This window comes from Sciurus carolinensis, chromosome 7 (assembly GCF_902686445.1).
Source record: "Sciurus carolinensis chromosome 7, mSciCar1.2, whole genome shotgun sequence".
Lineage (NCBI taxonomy): Eukaryota > Metazoa > Chordata > Mammalia > Rodentia > Sciuridae > Sciurus > Sciurus carolinensis.
The window spans coordinates 124,067,300-124,084,302 of record NC_062219.1 but is presented as its reverse complement, the minus strand read 5'-3'; the positions used below and the strand labels follow the sequence as shown (position 1 = coordinate 124,084,302).

The 17,003-nt window shown below is 45.2% G+C and overlaps 1 protein-coding gene and 1 non-coding gene across 3 annotated transcripts; both read left to right on the top strand.

Moving 5' to 3' along the window:
* Positions 1-836: 836 nt before the first annotated feature.
* Positions 837-16,768, top strand: Abcf1 (ATP binding cassette subfamily F member 1). 2 transcript variants are annotated; one of them, XM_047558967.1, is made up of 25 exons: positions 837-1,113; positions 6,132-6,178; positions 6,959-7,048; positions 7,190-7,319; positions 7,465-7,502; positions 7,585-7,692; positions 8,701-8,775; positions 8,852-8,965; positions 10,149-10,244; positions 10,522-10,644; positions 11,041-11,141; positions 11,217-11,302; positions 11,600-11,739; positions 11,828-11,976; positions 12,279-12,362; positions 12,579-12,703; positions 12,907-13,019; positions 13,118-13,289; positions 13,443-13,517; positions 13,611-13,681; positions 14,770-14,802; positions 14,888-15,056; positions 15,253-15,317; positions 15,399-15,471; positions 15,612-16,768. In XM_047558967.1, the coding sequence occupies exons 1-25, from the start codon at positions 894-896 to the stop codon at positions 15,776-15,778; spliced, it is 2,664 nt and encodes an 887-aa protein (XP_047414923.1). In that variant the 5' UTR covers positions 837-893; the 3' UTR covers positions 15,779-16,768. The 2 variants fall into 2 exon arrangements, with proteins under 2 accessions (XP_047414923.1, XP_047414924.1); XM_047558968.1 differs by lacking the exon at positions 6,132-6,178 and having other exon boundaries at positions 1,009-1,113.
* Positions 13,952-14,084, top strand: LOC124989837 (small nucleolar RNA SNORA42/SNORA80 family). Its single transcript, XR_007109653.1, has one exon. It is a non-coding gene; the product is annotated as a small nucleolar RNA SNORA42/SNORA80 family (small nucleolar RNA).
* Positions 16,769-17,003: the final 235 nt, after the last annotated feature.

Genomic DNA, 17,003 nt, shown 5'->3' with positions numbered 1-17,003 from the left:
GTCTCAAAGTTTTTAAAAAGAGCTGGGGATGTAGCTCACTGGTAAAGTACCCCTCAGTGCTTTCCCAGTGCCAAGAAGAAAAAGGAAAATTGACCTGTTGACTTTGGCAAGAAACACCATTCAGGCGCTGACAGGGCTACAGAAGCACCTTGCTCAAACTCCCACGCCTATAGTTTTGCTGCAGTACTGGGGATTGAACCCAGAGGCACTCTACTACTGAGCTAAATCCCCAGTCCTCTTTTTTGAGACAGTTTCTCAGTTACCCAGGAAAGCCTCAAACTTGCTGTCCTCCTATCTCAATCTCCAGAGGCACTGGGATTAGCGTTGTGTGACACAGTGCTGGGCCCAATATCTATTAAGCAGTAGTTTGAAATCAACCCACATCTTGATTGTAGTGATGGTTTAAAGAGTGTGTGGATGCCAAAACTTATCAGTGTACACTTCGCATTGTATATCATTTCATTGTATGTGCTATTTATCGTAGCTGAATCATACGCAGCCAAGTTTACCTAGGGAAAAAAAAGTAGTGAACCCAAGCTCTGCCGCACTGTGATTTATGTGCTGGAGTAACTCGTTTACACCTGTGCACCTCGAGATTTTGTTATACACGTCAACCCTGAACCGACAAGGCCATGTCTTAGTAGAACTCTGCTCTTTTTTGCCCCTGATCAGTCATAAGGAGATGGTAGAAGATAGCATTCACTTTTTAACAAAAAGTATGCCTATGCCTCAACTACTTAATACTATCCAGAAATCATTATGTAAATTCTTTGAGTCTCTCAGTGTCGCGGGGTCACTGTGTCAGGCTTCCCCGACAGTCATAAACGCGTTACCCACGCTAGGCAAGTGGTGGACAACAGCCCCGCCCCGAAGCTGCAGACCACGCCCCCTAGATGACGGCGCGGCGCGCACGTGGGCCGCCAGGGACAGGGGCGGAGACGGCGAAGCCGGCCCGGAGAGCCCACCCCGTTCGGGGCTTCACGCCACCGGAAGCGGAAATAGCAACGGGCGCAGCCAGGGTAGCAATAACTGCCACCGCAATGCCGAAGGGACCCAAGCAGCAGCCACCGGAGCCCGAGTGGATCGGGGACGGAGAGAGCACAAGTCCCGCAGGTGAGGGTCGTGTGTAAGAAGGAAACGGAAGAGAGGGGAGTGTGTGTGTGCCTTAGGAGGGACCTCAGGGCGCGAGAGTGACCAGGCCCGCGCCGGGGGTCATGCGCATGTGTGCTGTGGGGCCGAGAAGTGTTTGCCCCGGCAGGAGGGTGTTTGAAGTGGGAAAAGGAAAAGTGCCAGAATATCGTTTATGAGCTTACAAGGGTCTAGGTAAGAGACATATGGTACCGAGGAAGAGATGGAGAGAAATGAGAAGTTCCTCCATTCTTTTCTTTTGGACATCTCCGTCGCTCTGTATAGCTCAGAAACATAGGTAAACCCCTCCTTGACCTCCCCTGCCCCACTGCGTGAGCTCACGTTGCCTGAGCCCATTATCCCATTAGTTTTTCAGGAGAGGATGACTCCTTGTGTGCTTTTTCTCCTGGGCTTTTTTTTGTCAGTCCCATCGAATTCAACTGGAGCAAGACTACAGATTTTGGACGTTAAATGGGGGTTAAGATTTACTTAAAAGTAAAGAATGTGGAGAGCTTGTTTTCAATTAGGTATAGTATATACTGCTTTGGGAATAGAAAGAAAAGAAAAAAAAAACATGAAGACATCTTCCCAAACTTGAAGTCAAGGAGTAGATAAGATGGACCAAATAAGGATAGGTACATGGTGTCTAATGTTACAAACTTTTATTGGATGGCTACTGTATATCAGGTACTGTGCAGAGTAACTGGGAATATGAAGATTAAATATAAGCCTTTTGGGGGCTGGGGTTGTGGTCCAGTGTTAGAGTGCTTGCATAGCATGTGTGAGGCACTGGGTTCAGTTCTCAACACCATATATAAATAAATAAAAGTCCATAACTTTAAAAAATGAAATAAAAATAAGGCTTTTTGCTGGAAGTAGTGGTGCAGATGCATGTAGTCCCAGCTACTCAGGAGACTGAGGTAGGAGGATCACTTGAGACCAGCAGTTGGAGACCAGCCTGGGTAACATGGTGAGACCCTGTATCAGAAACAAAAACAAAAAACACACCTTTCCCTCAAGGGGCACCCAGTCCAATAGAAAGGACAGAACTTTCACCACAGTGATTGATGAGTGTGATGAAAGTGCCTGAGAATGCTATGGGACTACAGAGGAATGTCTCAGGTAAGGTAGGTATATCAGCAAAGCCTTCTAGAAATATGAAGTAGCTGGGCTCATTCTTGAAAGATCAGTATAAGGGAAAAGAGCATTCCAAGTAGAAGTAGTTTGTGTAAAGACAGAAATGTAGGTGAACCTGATTGGCATCTCATGACCATTGTGAAGGGGTAGAGAAGATGTGCAGGGGAAAGATATGAAATCTTTCATATGCTCTTACAAGAAGTTTAATCCTAGCTGGGTACAGTGATGCACTCTTGTAATCCCAGCAGCTCTGGAGGTTGAGGCAGGAGAATCAAGAGTTTAAAGCCAGCCTCAGCAACAGTGAGGCCCTAAGCAACTCAGTGAGACCCTATCTCTAAATAAAATACAAAATAGGACTGAGGATGTGGCTCAGTGGTTGAGCACCCCTGAATTCAATCCCCAGTACCTAAAAACAAACAAACAGTTTAATCCTAAAGGAATTAAGAGGGAAGTGAAGTACAGAAGGAATGACAGGATCAAATTTATCCTGACAATACTGATCAGTGGAGAATGACCTTGAATTGGTCAAGGGAAACCATTTAGGAGACTGGCAGTGATTCAAGTAAGAAGTAATAAGAGAATGGAGACTAAAAAGAGTTACTAAGAAAGTGACGTGGTCCAGAACTAGGAACTGATCAAATGAAGGGTACAGAATTAAAACTGGGCATGGTGGCAAAGGTCTATAATCCCAGCAACATGGAAGGTTGAGGCAGGAGGATTGTAAATTCAAAGCCAACTTCGGCAATTTAATGAAGCCCCAGGTAACTTGGCAAGACACTGTCTCAAAAATAAAAAGGGGGCTGAGGTTGTGGCTCAGTGTCAGAGTACTTGCCTGGCACGCATGAGGCACTGGGTTCGATCACCAGCACCACATTAAAAAAAAGCTAAATGAACAAAATGTATTATGTCCATCTACAACTAAAAATATTTTTTTTAAATTTTTTTCAAAAAAATTTAATTACAAAGGGCTGGAGATGTGACTCAGTGATTAAATGCCTCTGGGTTCAGTCCCTGGTAGAAAAAGAAAGAAAGGAAGAAGACAGTGTGGTTATGCTAGTCTTTGCAGAGAAATTAGTGTATTGAATGAGTCACTCTGTTGTCAGGGCAAGCTGATCACATCATTCCTTCGTATGTACTTGGGTGAATCCTCCCTCTTAATGTATTTAGGATTACATTTCTTGGGCTGGCATGTAAAGCCTTTCATTACTGATTTTACACATCTTTCCAGCCCTATCACACTAGTTTCTAATACTGGGATCAGATTTTGAAATGTATTCTGGATGGAGGACACAGTGAATAACAACACATAAGAATGCCAGGAACTTCATCAGGGATCAGGGAGAAGCCAGTGTCCAGAGCATAAGTGGAGGTAGGAAACAGAAAGGATAGGATAGACCCTTTTTGACTGTGAGGCCCTAAGTTATAGGGATTACCCTTCATTGTCTCTGGTGTTTTAGCAAAGTAGGGGTTCAGTGAAACTTTTCTAAACATAGCTTGGCTTGGTGTCACAAGCCTGTAATCCTAACAACTCAGGAAGCTGAGGCAGGAGAATTACAAGTTAGAGGCCAGCCTGGGCAACTTAGTGAGATCCTTTCTCAAAATGAAGAACAGAAAGGAATGGGGATATAGCTCAGTGGTGGAAAGCATACCCTTGGTTCAATCCCCACTACAAAAAAATAAATAAATAAAAAATAAAATGCTATGCAATTCCTGAATTCTGGTTTTGAGAATTCAGGCCTAAGAATACTTAATATGTTAGATAGTGGAAAACTATTGTTTTTTTGTTTTTTAAGTTAAATTATTATAGGAATGCTTTTGTTGAATATGTTTTCATTAATAGTGGATAGGCCTGATATAAAGAGAAATCAAAAGGCTGCTAACTGTTTCTCAATCTGATGGGTGGTGGGCATTAGACATAGTCCTCTACCTTCAGGGAAACAGATGAACAGAAGGGAAGACCTGAAAGTAATCCAGTCAGCAAACCTTTATTGATCTCCCACTTTGCTTTCTGTGAACACAAATTAAACTGTTCGGGTGGCTCTTTAGAGTGAAAGACTGGCACATAGGTAAATATAACACTGTGATTTGTGTTGTTAATGTGTGAGCAGAGCAGATGGGGCATGGACCCAGCTGTTTTTCACTTACCAGATAACTATTTACATGGCCTATAGGTTTCACACACAACATATCCCAGACTGAATTCATAAAGTCTTCCTATCTTTCCCACATGGAAGTTGAGGTTGAGGGAAGTACACTGTCTCCATTGTCCTAAATTAGTGAATGGAACCAATAACCAATTAATTTTGGTAGCTAAAAAGATAGGAATGACTGGGCATTGTGGCCCATGCCTGTAATCCCAGCAGCTCTGGAAGCTGAGGCAGGAGGATGACAAGTTCAAAGCTAGTCTCTGCAACTTAGCTCTAAACAACTTAGACCTTGTCTCAAAATTGAATATAAAAAGGACTGGGGATGTGTCTCAGTGATTGTGCACCCCTGGGTTCAATTCTGGTACCAAAAAAATAAAACAAAGATAGGAAATGGTCTCTTGAGTACTCTCACTTTTTCTTTTCTTTTTTTAAATTTATTTTTATTTGTTCTAATTAGGTATACATGACAATAGAATACATTTTGACTCATCATACATAAATGGACTGTAACTTCATTTTTCTGGTTGTACATGATTGTAATTATATATGCACATAGGGTCATAATGTCCTCACTTTTTCTTACAACTGCCTCCATCTTATGAATTCTGCTTTTCTCCCTCTCCTTGCCACCACCCTTGATCAAGCCACTGTTGTCTGTCTCCTGGACTACTATGATGGTTTCCTGACAGATTGCCCATTATTGTTCCCGCCTGTCTTTGCTCCACTTGAAGCCAGAGTGAAACTTCAAGAACAATGTGATCATATAAAGGCCTCATCCCCTCGCCTGATTATAAAACCTTACTCCAACCTTACCTCTGCCATTCTACCCTTCAGCCCCTAAGCTTTAGCCATAGAAAACCTTTCTCTGTTGCCCAGTGGATATGCTTTCTTACAGCTGGACTTGTATGCAGCACTAGAACCCCACTCATGTTTCAGGTTACATGCATCTCCACAAAGTGGATGGTACCAGAGATGTACACACTACCAAGTAGGCTTTACCTTTTTTGTTTTTGGTTTTGTTTTGTTTTGGTACTGGGAATTAAGCCCAGGGTCCCAGGGTCACTTGACACTCCCAGTCCTTTTTTTGTTTTTGACACAGTCTCACAGAGTTGCTGAATACCTCACTAAGTTGCCAAAGCTGGCCTCAAACTTGTGATTCTTCTGCCTCAGCCTCCTGAGTTGCTGGGATTACAGGCGTACCACCATGCCAAGCTTGTAATCGCCTTTGAAAAATCTCTCCCCCAAGCTGAACACAGTGGTGGACACCTGTAATCCCAGTGGCTTGGGAGGCTGGAGCAGAAGGATCAAAGCCAGCCTCAGCAACTTATCAGGGCCCTGAGCAACTTAATGAGACCCTGTCTCTAATGAAAACATAGGACGGGCTGGGGTTGAGGCTCAGATGTTAAGCCCCTCTGGTTTCAATCCCTGGTACCAAAAAAAAGGGAGGCAAAAAAATCTTCCCAAAGCCTACACACGTCAGAGGGAAGCACAGTTGTCTCATTTGCTGCTTTGTCTGACACATGGTAGCTATTTAGTAAAGAAATACTTGTGGGGTGGGATTGGAATGCTGGGAGCTGTGGGGCACACACAGTCTAGGGAGTAGTACTTGAGCTGGAAAAATAGCACAGTTGGGTGAGGGCCCCTGCAAGTTTAGCAGGGAAGATCAGGCAGCTTTGGAATTTGTAGCTGAGCATTCATGATGTCTGCTTAACCTTTCAGACAAGGTGGTGAAGAAAGGAAAGAAGGACAAGAAGACCAAAAAGACGGTGAGAAAATGAGGATTAAGGAAGAGCAATGACTGTGGGTGTTTCCAGGCAAAATACATGGCAATGTCAGGTGTAGGTCCACATGCCTATAAATCTCAGCAACTTAGCAAGGCTCTGAGCAACTCAGCAGGGCCCTGTCTTAAAAGAAAAAGAAAAAAGGGACTGAAATTTCTCAATGGTCATGTCCCTGGGTTCAATCCCTAGTACCATAAATAAATAAATGGCCATGTGAAGCGGTGTGAGAGGTCTGAGGGAGAGAAAAAGATTTTGTCAAGAGAGGGGCCAAGAGCTGGGTACATGTAGTTTCAGCTACTTGGAAGGTGGAAACAGGAGGCTTACTTGAGCCTAGGAGTAAAAATAAAGTATGCACTGTTGTTTTGGGGACTTTTTTGTTTGTTTTGTTTTGGGCTTTTTTTAACGTTATATTTTTTTTGTTGTAGGGGAGTGGCATATTGGAATTGAACCCAGGGTTGCTTTACCACTGACCTATTCCTCCAGCTTCCCCCTGTCCTACACCTTTTTTCCCCCCACCAAACAGGTCTTGCTAGTTGCCCAAGTTGGCTTCAAACTTGTAGTCCTGCCTGGGCCTCCATAGTTGAGGGATCACAGGCATGCACCACTGTGCCCAGCTTTTCATTCTGTTCTTTTCTTTTTTTCCCTTTTTATTTTTTTTTTTTTTTTTTTAGAAAATTGAGAAGGGGCCAAGATGAGGGTGGGGTGCAGGGCCTGATTGATCTTGATCTTGGAGCCAAACTTGCTCACATCTTAACCCTTTTATAGTTCTTTGAGGAGCTAGCAGTAGAAGATAAACAGGCTGGGGAAGAAGAGAAAGTGCTCAAGGAGAAAGAACAACAGCAGCAGCAGCAACAGGTATAAGTGATAGGTGCCTCTAATCCTGGAGTATAATGGGTTCCACCTCAAGCCCACATTGGTCTGCTCATCTGATGGGGATTCCTCCATGGGGCAGAGAAAAAGCAGGGGCGTTCATTCTCCCCTTTCTTTTTCTTTCAGCTGCAAAAGAAGAAGCGAGACACTCGAAAGGGCCGGCGGAAGAAGGATGTGGATGATGATGGAGAGGAAAAAGAGCTCATGGAGCGTCTTAAGAAGCTTTCTGTACCTGCCAGTGATGAAGAGGATGAGAGTAAGTGACCTGAGGGGAAGTAGGTGTCTGGAATCCTTGCATGATGAGTGATGCCTCATGTCTTAATCATGGATGTGGATTAAATGGGAGGAGCCAAGCAGTAGAATTCTCTGACCTACCTCATCTTCTCCCCTTGTCATTTCAGTACCAGCCCCAATACCCCGAGGAGGAAAGAAGACCAAGGTGAGCCATTGGTGTAATCAAAGACCCTAAGCATGCTACTGTGACCATCACATTGACTTTTGTGTCCCTTTCTTTTTTTTAGGGTGGTAATGTTTTTGCAGCCCTAATTCAGGATCAGAGTGAAGAAGAGGAAGAGGAAGAAAAACATCTTCCTAAGCCCGCTAAACCAGAGAAGAATCGGATCAATAAGGTGAAAGTGGTGTACTTCCACCCCATTCTGGCCAGTGTGGTAGTTTCCTGTTTTAAACTTAACTGTTCTAGATTTGTCTTATTTATACTATCAAAACCATACTATAAAAATGCTCTGTATCGCCGGTCATAGTGGAGCATACCTGTAATCCCAGTGGCTCAGGAAGCCAAAGCAGTAAGATAGCAAGTTCAAAGCCAGCATCAGCAACATCAAGGCAGTAAGCAACTCATTGAGACCCTGTCACCAAATAAAATACAAAAAACGCTGGGGATGTGGCTCAGTGGTTGAATGCCCCTGAGTTCAATCCCCAGTGCCCCCCACAAAAAAAAATTACTCTTTTATCATTTAAAAATCTACGGTGACTCTGTTGCTTTAAACTCAAAATCTGAAACAAAGGCCCTTAGTCCTCGCTTTTCCACTTAGGACTCTTCCTTCTCACATCAGCCTTACCACGTGTTGGCATTCACTTTAACCACGTCTGTGTTGAAGCCTTTGTTCTTCATGTTGCTTCTTTCCTTTCCGTAGAAACCTCCAAACCGACATTCAGTACCTCTTCTCCAGATTGACCCTCCCAAGGAAGCTGTGCTGCATTGACACCACCACCCACTTTGTGCACACTTGCCTAACTCAGAGTCCCTTAGTTTTGTTGATGTTCTCTCACATGTGTTTTCTTCCCTCCCCCTCTTCCCTGAACCCAGGAGCACTTGACTACTGATTATACTGCCAGCCCTTTTTAATTTTGAGACAAGGTCTTGCTAAATTGCTGAGGCTGGCCTCAAATACGTAAGCCTCTTGCCGCAGCCTCCTGAGTTGCTGGGGTTGCAAGAATGTGCTGTCCCACCCAGTGTAAAGCTGTTCTCTCCTAGTTCTCTTTATTTAGGGCTTTTCTGGGTCTCATTTCTCCCCAGTAGCACTCAGTATAGTTAACTGGAACACAGTAGGATCCCTAGAAATGCTTTTACTCAGCAGAGCAACAAACAAATTTGTCTGTATGTGTGTCTCCTGCAGGCTGTATCTGAGGAGCAACAGCCTGGGCTCAAGGGCAAAAAGGGAAAGGAGGAAAAGTCAAAAGGGAAGACCAAGGTGAGATAACTGACAGGATTGGATACTGGACCTCAGGAATTAGAGTATTTCATAATTCCTATCTTTTCTCAATTAGCCTCAAAATAAATTTGCTGCCCTGGATAGTGAAGAGGAAGATGAAGAAGATGAAATGACAAAAGAAAAGGAGCCTCTCAAACAAGGAAAGGAGAAGGCCAAAAAGGCAGAACAGGTATATATTGTGCTTAGGGAAATGTGAGGAAGGGCTCTGTGGCCCTTCTGGGAGAGTTGTGATTAGGGAGATTGTCACTACCAGAGCCAGGAGTCTGCAGACTTTCTAAAAAGGGCCACATAGTAAATATTCTTGACTTTATAGTCTACAAACAATCTGTTGCATACTTTCCTTTTGTTTTTTGTTCTGTTTTTTCACTTCCTTCTCACATCAGCCTGACCACATGTTGACTTTCACTTTAACCATGTGGATTGAGCCCAGTGGTCCTCTACACCGAGTTACATCCAACAACCATTTTATCTCACAGGCCATATAGAAACAGGCATCAGGTCAGATTTGACTGAAGAGCTATACTTTTTGACTCCTGATCCAGAGAGGAAAGAATCCTGTAGTTTGTCTCAGTCAGGTCCAGTTCTGCTGTTCACTAACTGTGACCCTTCCATCTCCTTTGGTCTCCATTTTTACATCTGAGTGATGTAAGGGAGTCTAGTGTTTTCTAGGTATATCTAGCAGGTTTATTTATTTATTTGTTTATTTTTGGTGGTGCTAGGGATTGAACACAGGACCTCAAACATGCTCAGCAAGCACTTTATTACTGAGCTGCACTCTCCTAGCCCCACTAGTAGTTTCTAGTTCTGGAGTTCTGGATCCTCAGTGGTTGCATATTAGGGCTTGCCTGATCCTTTCTTTGCATGTTAATATATAAACTACAGAAATTAATTTGATACAAATGAATCTCATTTGAAACTCATTTATTCCACCCTCAGTTGCATTTTCTTAAAAGTTGTATCTCTAGGGCTGGGGAGATAGCTCAGCTGGTAGAGTGCTTGCCTTGCAAGCACAAGGCCCTGAGTTCGATCCCTAGTACTGCAAAAAAAAAAAAAAAAAGTTGTATCTCTAGGTACATAAACATTGTTAAACTTCATACACACTTATTCATACCATCTGTGTTGTACTCTTCCTGATGGCAGAGATTAATAAAGTACTGCAAGGAGACCAAGGGCTGTGGGTGAGAAGAAGCTAGGATCCCAAGACCTCTCATGATTGTGGGTGAAGGAGGACAGAGCCAACTGTGGAACTGGGGCCAGGTGGGAGGAGCGGGGAGTGGTTGTATGTGATAGAAAACTGAGTTATAGAAGGGTCTTTATTTTTTATTTTTTCCATCATTCACTGATTTTCACAGGGTTCAGAGGAAGGAGAAGAGGAAGAAGGAGAGTCTAAAGCAGATGATCCCTATGCTCACCTTAGCAAAAAGGAGAAGAAAAAGCTCAAGAAACAGGTAAGTTATTGGTTCCTAGTGATCAAAATAAGGGCATTTGGGGTTTTTTGCAGGAGGGATTGTTTGTTTTGGGGTTTTTTTTTAAATAATGCTTTAAGGCATATGTGAAGTTGGGGGCAGGAAGAAGAGCTTTGGGGGCTACTTGAAGTAAAACAGAGCAAGGAAAGAATTTGTTCTGAATGTCATCTCAGTGCCTGGTGACATGGGATTGTATCATGGTGACAGGAAACTAGCGATGATACAGATGGCCTCCAATGTAGTTTTTCCTTCTTCTCAGATGGATTATGAGCGCCAGGTGGCTTCGTTAAAAGCAGCTAATGCTGCCGAAAATGACTTCTCTGTATCCCAGGCAGAGGTGTCCTCCCGACAGGCCATGTTAGAAAATGCATCTGATATCAAGGTGAAGTCTGAGAGGTCTTTGTCCTGATCACCTGGGGAGGAGTGGGTTCTCCTACCTTCCCTGAGTGGCTGTGGCAACCTCAGAATTGGGGATGTGAAAGGGCTGCTCCACTGGGAAGAAAATATGGAGGTGTTTTCTGTACCTTGGGTTCTACCAACCTGAGCAAGGAGGCAGAAAACTCAGTGGAAGCAGAGGGTGTCCACCCTGGGAGGGAAAAGAGTGGAGTGTACCATCCTGGTGGAGGATGGGAAGACTCCCATGAGAGGCAGTAGCCTGCCGTGATGAATGAAGGGTGATTCTTCTGGAAGTAGTGGGGCCAAAACTGCAGCTTCTATCCCAGAATGAGATTTCTCGTGTGTTTGTCCCTGCCCTCTGCCCTTTGTTCAATGGCTATAGCTGGAAAAATTCAGTATCTCCGCCCATGGCAAGGAGTTGTTTGTGAATGCAGATCTGTACATCGTAGCTGGACGCCGCTATGGGCTAGTGGGACCTAACGGGTGAGGAATTGGGACTCGAGGGGCAGGAAGGGATTTCTCCATGTTGGCCTGGTCCTCATAGCTCTCATTCCCCAGCAAGGGCAAGACCACACTCCTCAAGCACATCGCCAACCGTGCCCTGAGCATCCCTCCTAACATTGATGTGCTGCTGTGTGAGCAGGGTGAGCCAGTGTGGAGAAGGGCACAGGGTGGGCAGCTGGAATAGAAGATCCAGGCAAAAGTAGTAGAAGTTGTGATTGTGGAGTTGGGAAGGACATGAGGGAAGCTAGGGTCTAAGAAAGGAATGCTAATAAGACAGGAGGGGAGGATAAATGAAGGACTTGAGAATATCTTATTTAGAATAAGTGCAAAGTGCTGGGCAGGATTAGGCAGACCAGCAGTGGAACTAAAGGGGAAAGAGAAAAAATTCTTTTTTCAACAGTTATGCATGGCCTAACCATTGTCCCCCTGCCCTCCAGAGGTGGTAGCAGATGAGACACCAGCAGTGCAGGCTGTTCTTCGAGCTGATACCAAGCGATTGAAGCTTCTGGAAGAGGAACGACGACTTCAGGGGCAGCTGGAGCAGGGAGATGACACAGCTGCTGAAAGGCTAGAGAAGGTAGAGGAGATGGTGCAGGGGATTTGGGCTAAGACTTGCAGGGAGGGGTCTCTGGGCCCTCAGGCATGTGTTCTCTTCTTCCTCCCAGGTATATGAGGAATTGCGGGCCACTGGGGCAGCCGCTGCTGAGGCCAAAGCACGACGGATCCTGGCTGGCTTGGGCTTCGACCCTGAGATGCAGAATAGGCCCACACAGAAGTTCTCAGGGGGCTGGCGCATGCGTGTCTCTCTGGCCAGGTGGGCCATCCACCTCACCACCTCCCTTACAACCCCAAACTACCAGGGCCCTCTGACTTTTTCCCACTCTTTCAAGGCCAGTAGGGAGGTTCAAGGTCAACATCTCCCTTTACCATGTACATTTTGAGAGCTTGGAGTTTTTCTCCATTTCTCTCCCTACTGATGATATATTCTTGCCAACATCTGCCCAAGACCTCTGAAGAAAAGTTGGGAAGGAGTGTTTGTTTTCTCAGGCTTCTCTGGCATTTGCTGAGCAGGGATCTTCTTCCCCTTGACTCTGCATCTACCATTCTCTACTCTAGGGCACTGTTCATGGAACCTACACTGCTGATGTTGGATGAACCCACTAATCACCTGGACCTCAATGCTGTTATCTGGCTTAATAAGTGCGTTGCCCTGGATATAGCCTTTGCGTCATGGGTTCCCATTGTGTTCTTTTTCCCATCCCTCCCTGCCATCATTCCCTCTAGTTCTTGTCTGCAATGCCCTTGAGAACTCCTGGTCCAGTCCTTCTCTTTTCCTGCCCCTGTTGCCTGTTTGCTTCTCCTGACTTGTCTCTTCCCTCACCATTGTGACACTTTCATACTCTTCTCTGAACCCAGCTATCTTCAGGGCTGGCGGAAGACGTTGCTGATTGTCTCCCATGACCAGGGCTTCCTGGATGATGTGTGCACTGATATCATCCATCTTGATGCCCAGCGGCTGCACTACTACAGAGGCAATTACAGTAAGTAGGATCATTTGTGGGGGGAGGAAAGAGACTGACCCTGACAGGGGGCCTGGGTAGCAGGGCTGTAGGGGCATTGTGATAAACCGCATTTTTGCAGATTTCTCAGCAGTGATGGTCTCCCCCAGTCTTGCCTGTCCTTGGTTGTCCCTCTGGTGGAGAAAGGGGCAACCTTTGAAACATATCTCCCTTTTACACCCTAGTGACCTTCAAGAAAATGTACCAGCAGAAGCAGAAAGAACTACTGAAGCAATATGAGAAGCAGGAAAAAAAGCTAAAGGAGCTAAAGGCTGGTGGCAAGTCCACCAAGCAGGCGGTGAGCACCACTACCACTGTTCTCCTAACAGTGGGCAGGGAACAGTGTCCAAGAACAGTACACTGGGTAGCATATCAATTTCTCCCTTTTCCTTCCAGGAAAAGCAAACAAAGGAAGCCCTGACTCGAAAACAGCAGAAATGCCGACGGAAAAACCAAGACGAGGAATCCCAGGAAGCCCCTGAGCTCCTGAAGCGCCCAAAGGAATACACCGTGCGCTTCACTTTCCCAAATCCCCCGCCACTCAGCCCTCCTGTGCTGGGTCTGCATGGTGAGTACTACACACTGCCAAAAGGAAGCAGGAGTATGTGCACCCAGACTGCACTGAAGCAGGGACTTTTCCTTTCCTCTGAGGCCAGAACATTCAGGGTCATCTTCAGGGTAACTGAAAGGAGTATAAATTGCTTCATTTCCTGACTTTCAGGTGTGACATTTGCCTATGAGGGGCAGAAGCCACTCTTTAAGAACCTGGATTTTGGCATTGACATGGACTCAAGGAGTGAGTTGGTATAGGATGACTTGGGTGTGGAGCAGGAGTAAGAGGGAGAGTTTTGGAGATCTTCTGGTTTGATCATTGTCTTCCTTCTTTCAGTATGCATCGTGGGCCCTAATGGTGTGGGGAAAAGCACACTACTCCTGCTGCTGACCGGCAAGCTGACGCCGGTAAGTCCTGGAGCCAAGAAGGGAGAGTGTGAGAAGTGTGACAGCCCATCTGTCCACTGGAGGCTAGAATCAGGGAAGCCCCTTGGTAGGGTGGGTTGAAAGCCCCATCACAGATGATTCATCTCCCTAAGAAGTGCTGAGGAGGAGAGTGTAGATAAGTTCAGGGAGGAAAGAAAGGAGAGCCTGGGTTACACTGAGGGCACTTCTCCATATTTGGTTATACAAGAAATACATATCCAGTATAGAATGATTAGAAATTACATAAACCATGCGGGTTTGGATTAATGGCAGGCCCATCCCCTGGGCCTCTAATAGTGTCTCATGCCAGAGCATACTGTAGCCCTGAACCATTGCCTGGCCTCTGTGCCTGTAGACTACTGGCACTGAAGTAGGTTGCACCTTGGGAAAAAAAAGAATTGTAAAGCCAAGAGGAGAGTATAGAGATGATTGGTATTTCTGTGTTGGTTGATAGCTTTCTCCTTTTTTTCCTTTGTGAACATACATTATTATTCTTATAAAGGGGTCTATCACATGAATTGTTTTGTAGCCAGCCTTTTCCGGATAACATATATTTAGTGTTCCTCTGTGCTATTTATTATATACTCATACATTTATTTTATATGGTCTACCATGATTTATTTGGTAATAGGTTTTTACAGAGTATTACTATATGGAGCTTTAGAAAGGCAGTAGCCATTTCTCCTCCCCCAGTGGAGGGGAGCCACACTAAGCAAATCTTTAGAAAGGTGTTTTTAAGTCTTTCCAGCAGCCATCTTAAATCCTTATCTAAGGTAGAGGCCTTATACTTATTCATGAGTCTTACCATACGGGAAGTTGGTTACAGTCAGTCCCTTCCCGGTTGTCCTTTTTTTCTTCCTTCCTTTATCTTCCTTCTCTTATTCCTTTTGCCCCTTCTAATTTCCTGGGTGTGCCTTCATCCTGTTAGGAAAAACGTCCGTGTTCTCTTAACTGCATGCACTTGTTCCCAGCTCAATACTAGTGTTTCTTTCCTTTTAGAAAAGTTAGGATCTTGAAGTGCAGCCCCTTTTGCCCTTTCCCTACCCTTACAACTTGCTTTTTCCTTGCAGACACATGGGGAAATGAGAAAGAACCACCGATTGGTAAGTTGGCTTTGGAAATCAGGGAATGAAAATCTTGTAGAAGAAGCACCACTTTGATTGGTTACCTCCCTTTCCTCCTGGGCAGAAAATTGGCTTCTTCAACCAGCAGTATGCAGAGCAGCTGCACATGGAGGAGACGCCCACTGAGTATCTGCAGCGGAGCTTCAACCTGCCCTACCAGGATGCACGCAAGTGCCTGGGCCGCTTTGGCCTTGAGAGTCATGCACACACCATCCAGATCTGCAAACTCTCTGGTACCACTCCAGGGGCTGGGGAGGTGCCCTTCTCATCATCATTCATGTACACACTGTTCCTAGAGCAGAAAGGAGGAGGAGGAGGAGGAACCAGGAATGGGGTAGCCTTAGCACACACATGGGCACACCTTGAGGGTTACCTTCAGCAGTGCAAGGTGGTGGGAGTTATGATAGATCTTCTTTTTCTTTGTGACAGGTGGTCAGAAAGCCCGAGTTGTGTTTGCCGAGCTGTCCTGTCGGGAGCCTGATGTCCTCATCTTGGTGAGTGAACTGAGTAGAAATGGGAAAAGAGTAATAGCAATATAAGGTAGGAGTTGTAATGACATTCTTCCTCCTCCATAGGATGAACCAACCAATAACTTGGACATAGAGTCCATTGATGCTTTGGGAGAGGCCATCAATGAATACAAGGGTGGTAAGTCAGTTCTGAACATGCCTTCCTTCTCCCGCTGGGGACTAAGCTGTAGTGTCTTTTGGTTAGAACTCCCTTCTGACATGTTCTGATTCCTCTTTCTCCTTTCTCCCTGCTCTTTGTTCTCATCGTTTTTCTTCAAGCCGTGATTGTCGTCAGCCATGATGCCCGACTCATCACAGAAACCAACTGCCAGCTGTGGGTGGTGGAGGAGCAAAGTGTTAGCCAAATTGATGGGGACTTCGAGGACTACAAGCGGGAGGTGTTGGAGGCCCTGGGTGAAGTCATGGTCAACCGACCCCGAGAATGAGCTTTCCCTCCTGGAAGTCTCCTGAGAGACAGGCTTACATGGCCTAGAAATAGCCTGTTGTCCCCCTTTCCTTGGAAGCCTGCCTCTGCCTTGCAGCTGACCCAGCAACCACTTGGGCACATGAAGGTGAAGCTGTGACCAGGATACTGCTTTCATTGCTTCCTTTGAAAGACTTGTGTGTTGCACTTTTCTTCAGACAACTGAGCTGACTTACCTTCAACAGCCCTCTATACAAACTGAGGTGACCATGGTTATTGTGGGGTTCCATCCAACCAAACTTAGGTGGCCTTTTGTCTTGAGACTCATTACTCAGAAGCCTGCCTCTGGTCTACCCTAAAGCTTCAGGCTTAGCTCCCCCTGGTTTTGAGTGGTGCTTTTATTTTTTGATGGATTTAATGCTGACTTAACACAAATATCCATTTGGACCTCAGAACCGGAGGCAAGTTTCTGAGGCCTGTGCTGTTATCCAGCCTAATATCTGGTGCCGGTGGTCACTTGTCCAGTTGGGGACTTGAGGACAGGAAAGGAAAGCTGCGGAACCTGGATTTCCTTTACAAGGGGAAGAAATAAAGGAAAGGAGTTGCTGCCACCTATCACTGGGGATTCCTGGGTGTTGGAACTGTTTTTACTCAATGTTGATTCACTTTATTTGGTTTTCTAGAAGTTTTTACTATCCCCCTTTCCCACTAATACAGATGGCTCTATCTAGAGGTCTGTCTTCACTTAGAGTCTTGCTGTTTGAGGGTGCTCCCTCCCTCAACCGCCTTCAGAAAAGACAAGCTTTGCCAGGCATGATACTACATGCCTGTAATCCCAGCAACTAGAGACTGAGGCAGGAGGATCCCAAGGCCAACCTGGGCAACGTAAAGATGGGAATGTAACTCAGTAATGTAGAGCACCTCTGGATTCAGTTCCTAGCACTAGAAGAAAAGTGACACCCTCTGCCTTTGTTGAATAGACTTGAAAAATAAATCATGGGCATATATAATGTGATATGATTAATTGTCAAATGTGTAATACTCTAGAGTCAAATTGCTGCATGTTGCAAGAAGAATAAGATTATCCAAGGACTGATTATTTGGTAGGATCACTTGAGGCTGGACCTTGATAATAATAAGGATTTGAATAATCTGAGAACAAGGAATCCGTTTTCAAAACTAGAAAAAGAACAGATCTAAGACTTGAACAAAACACTTTGGGAGTTGAGGGAACATAGCTGGTATGG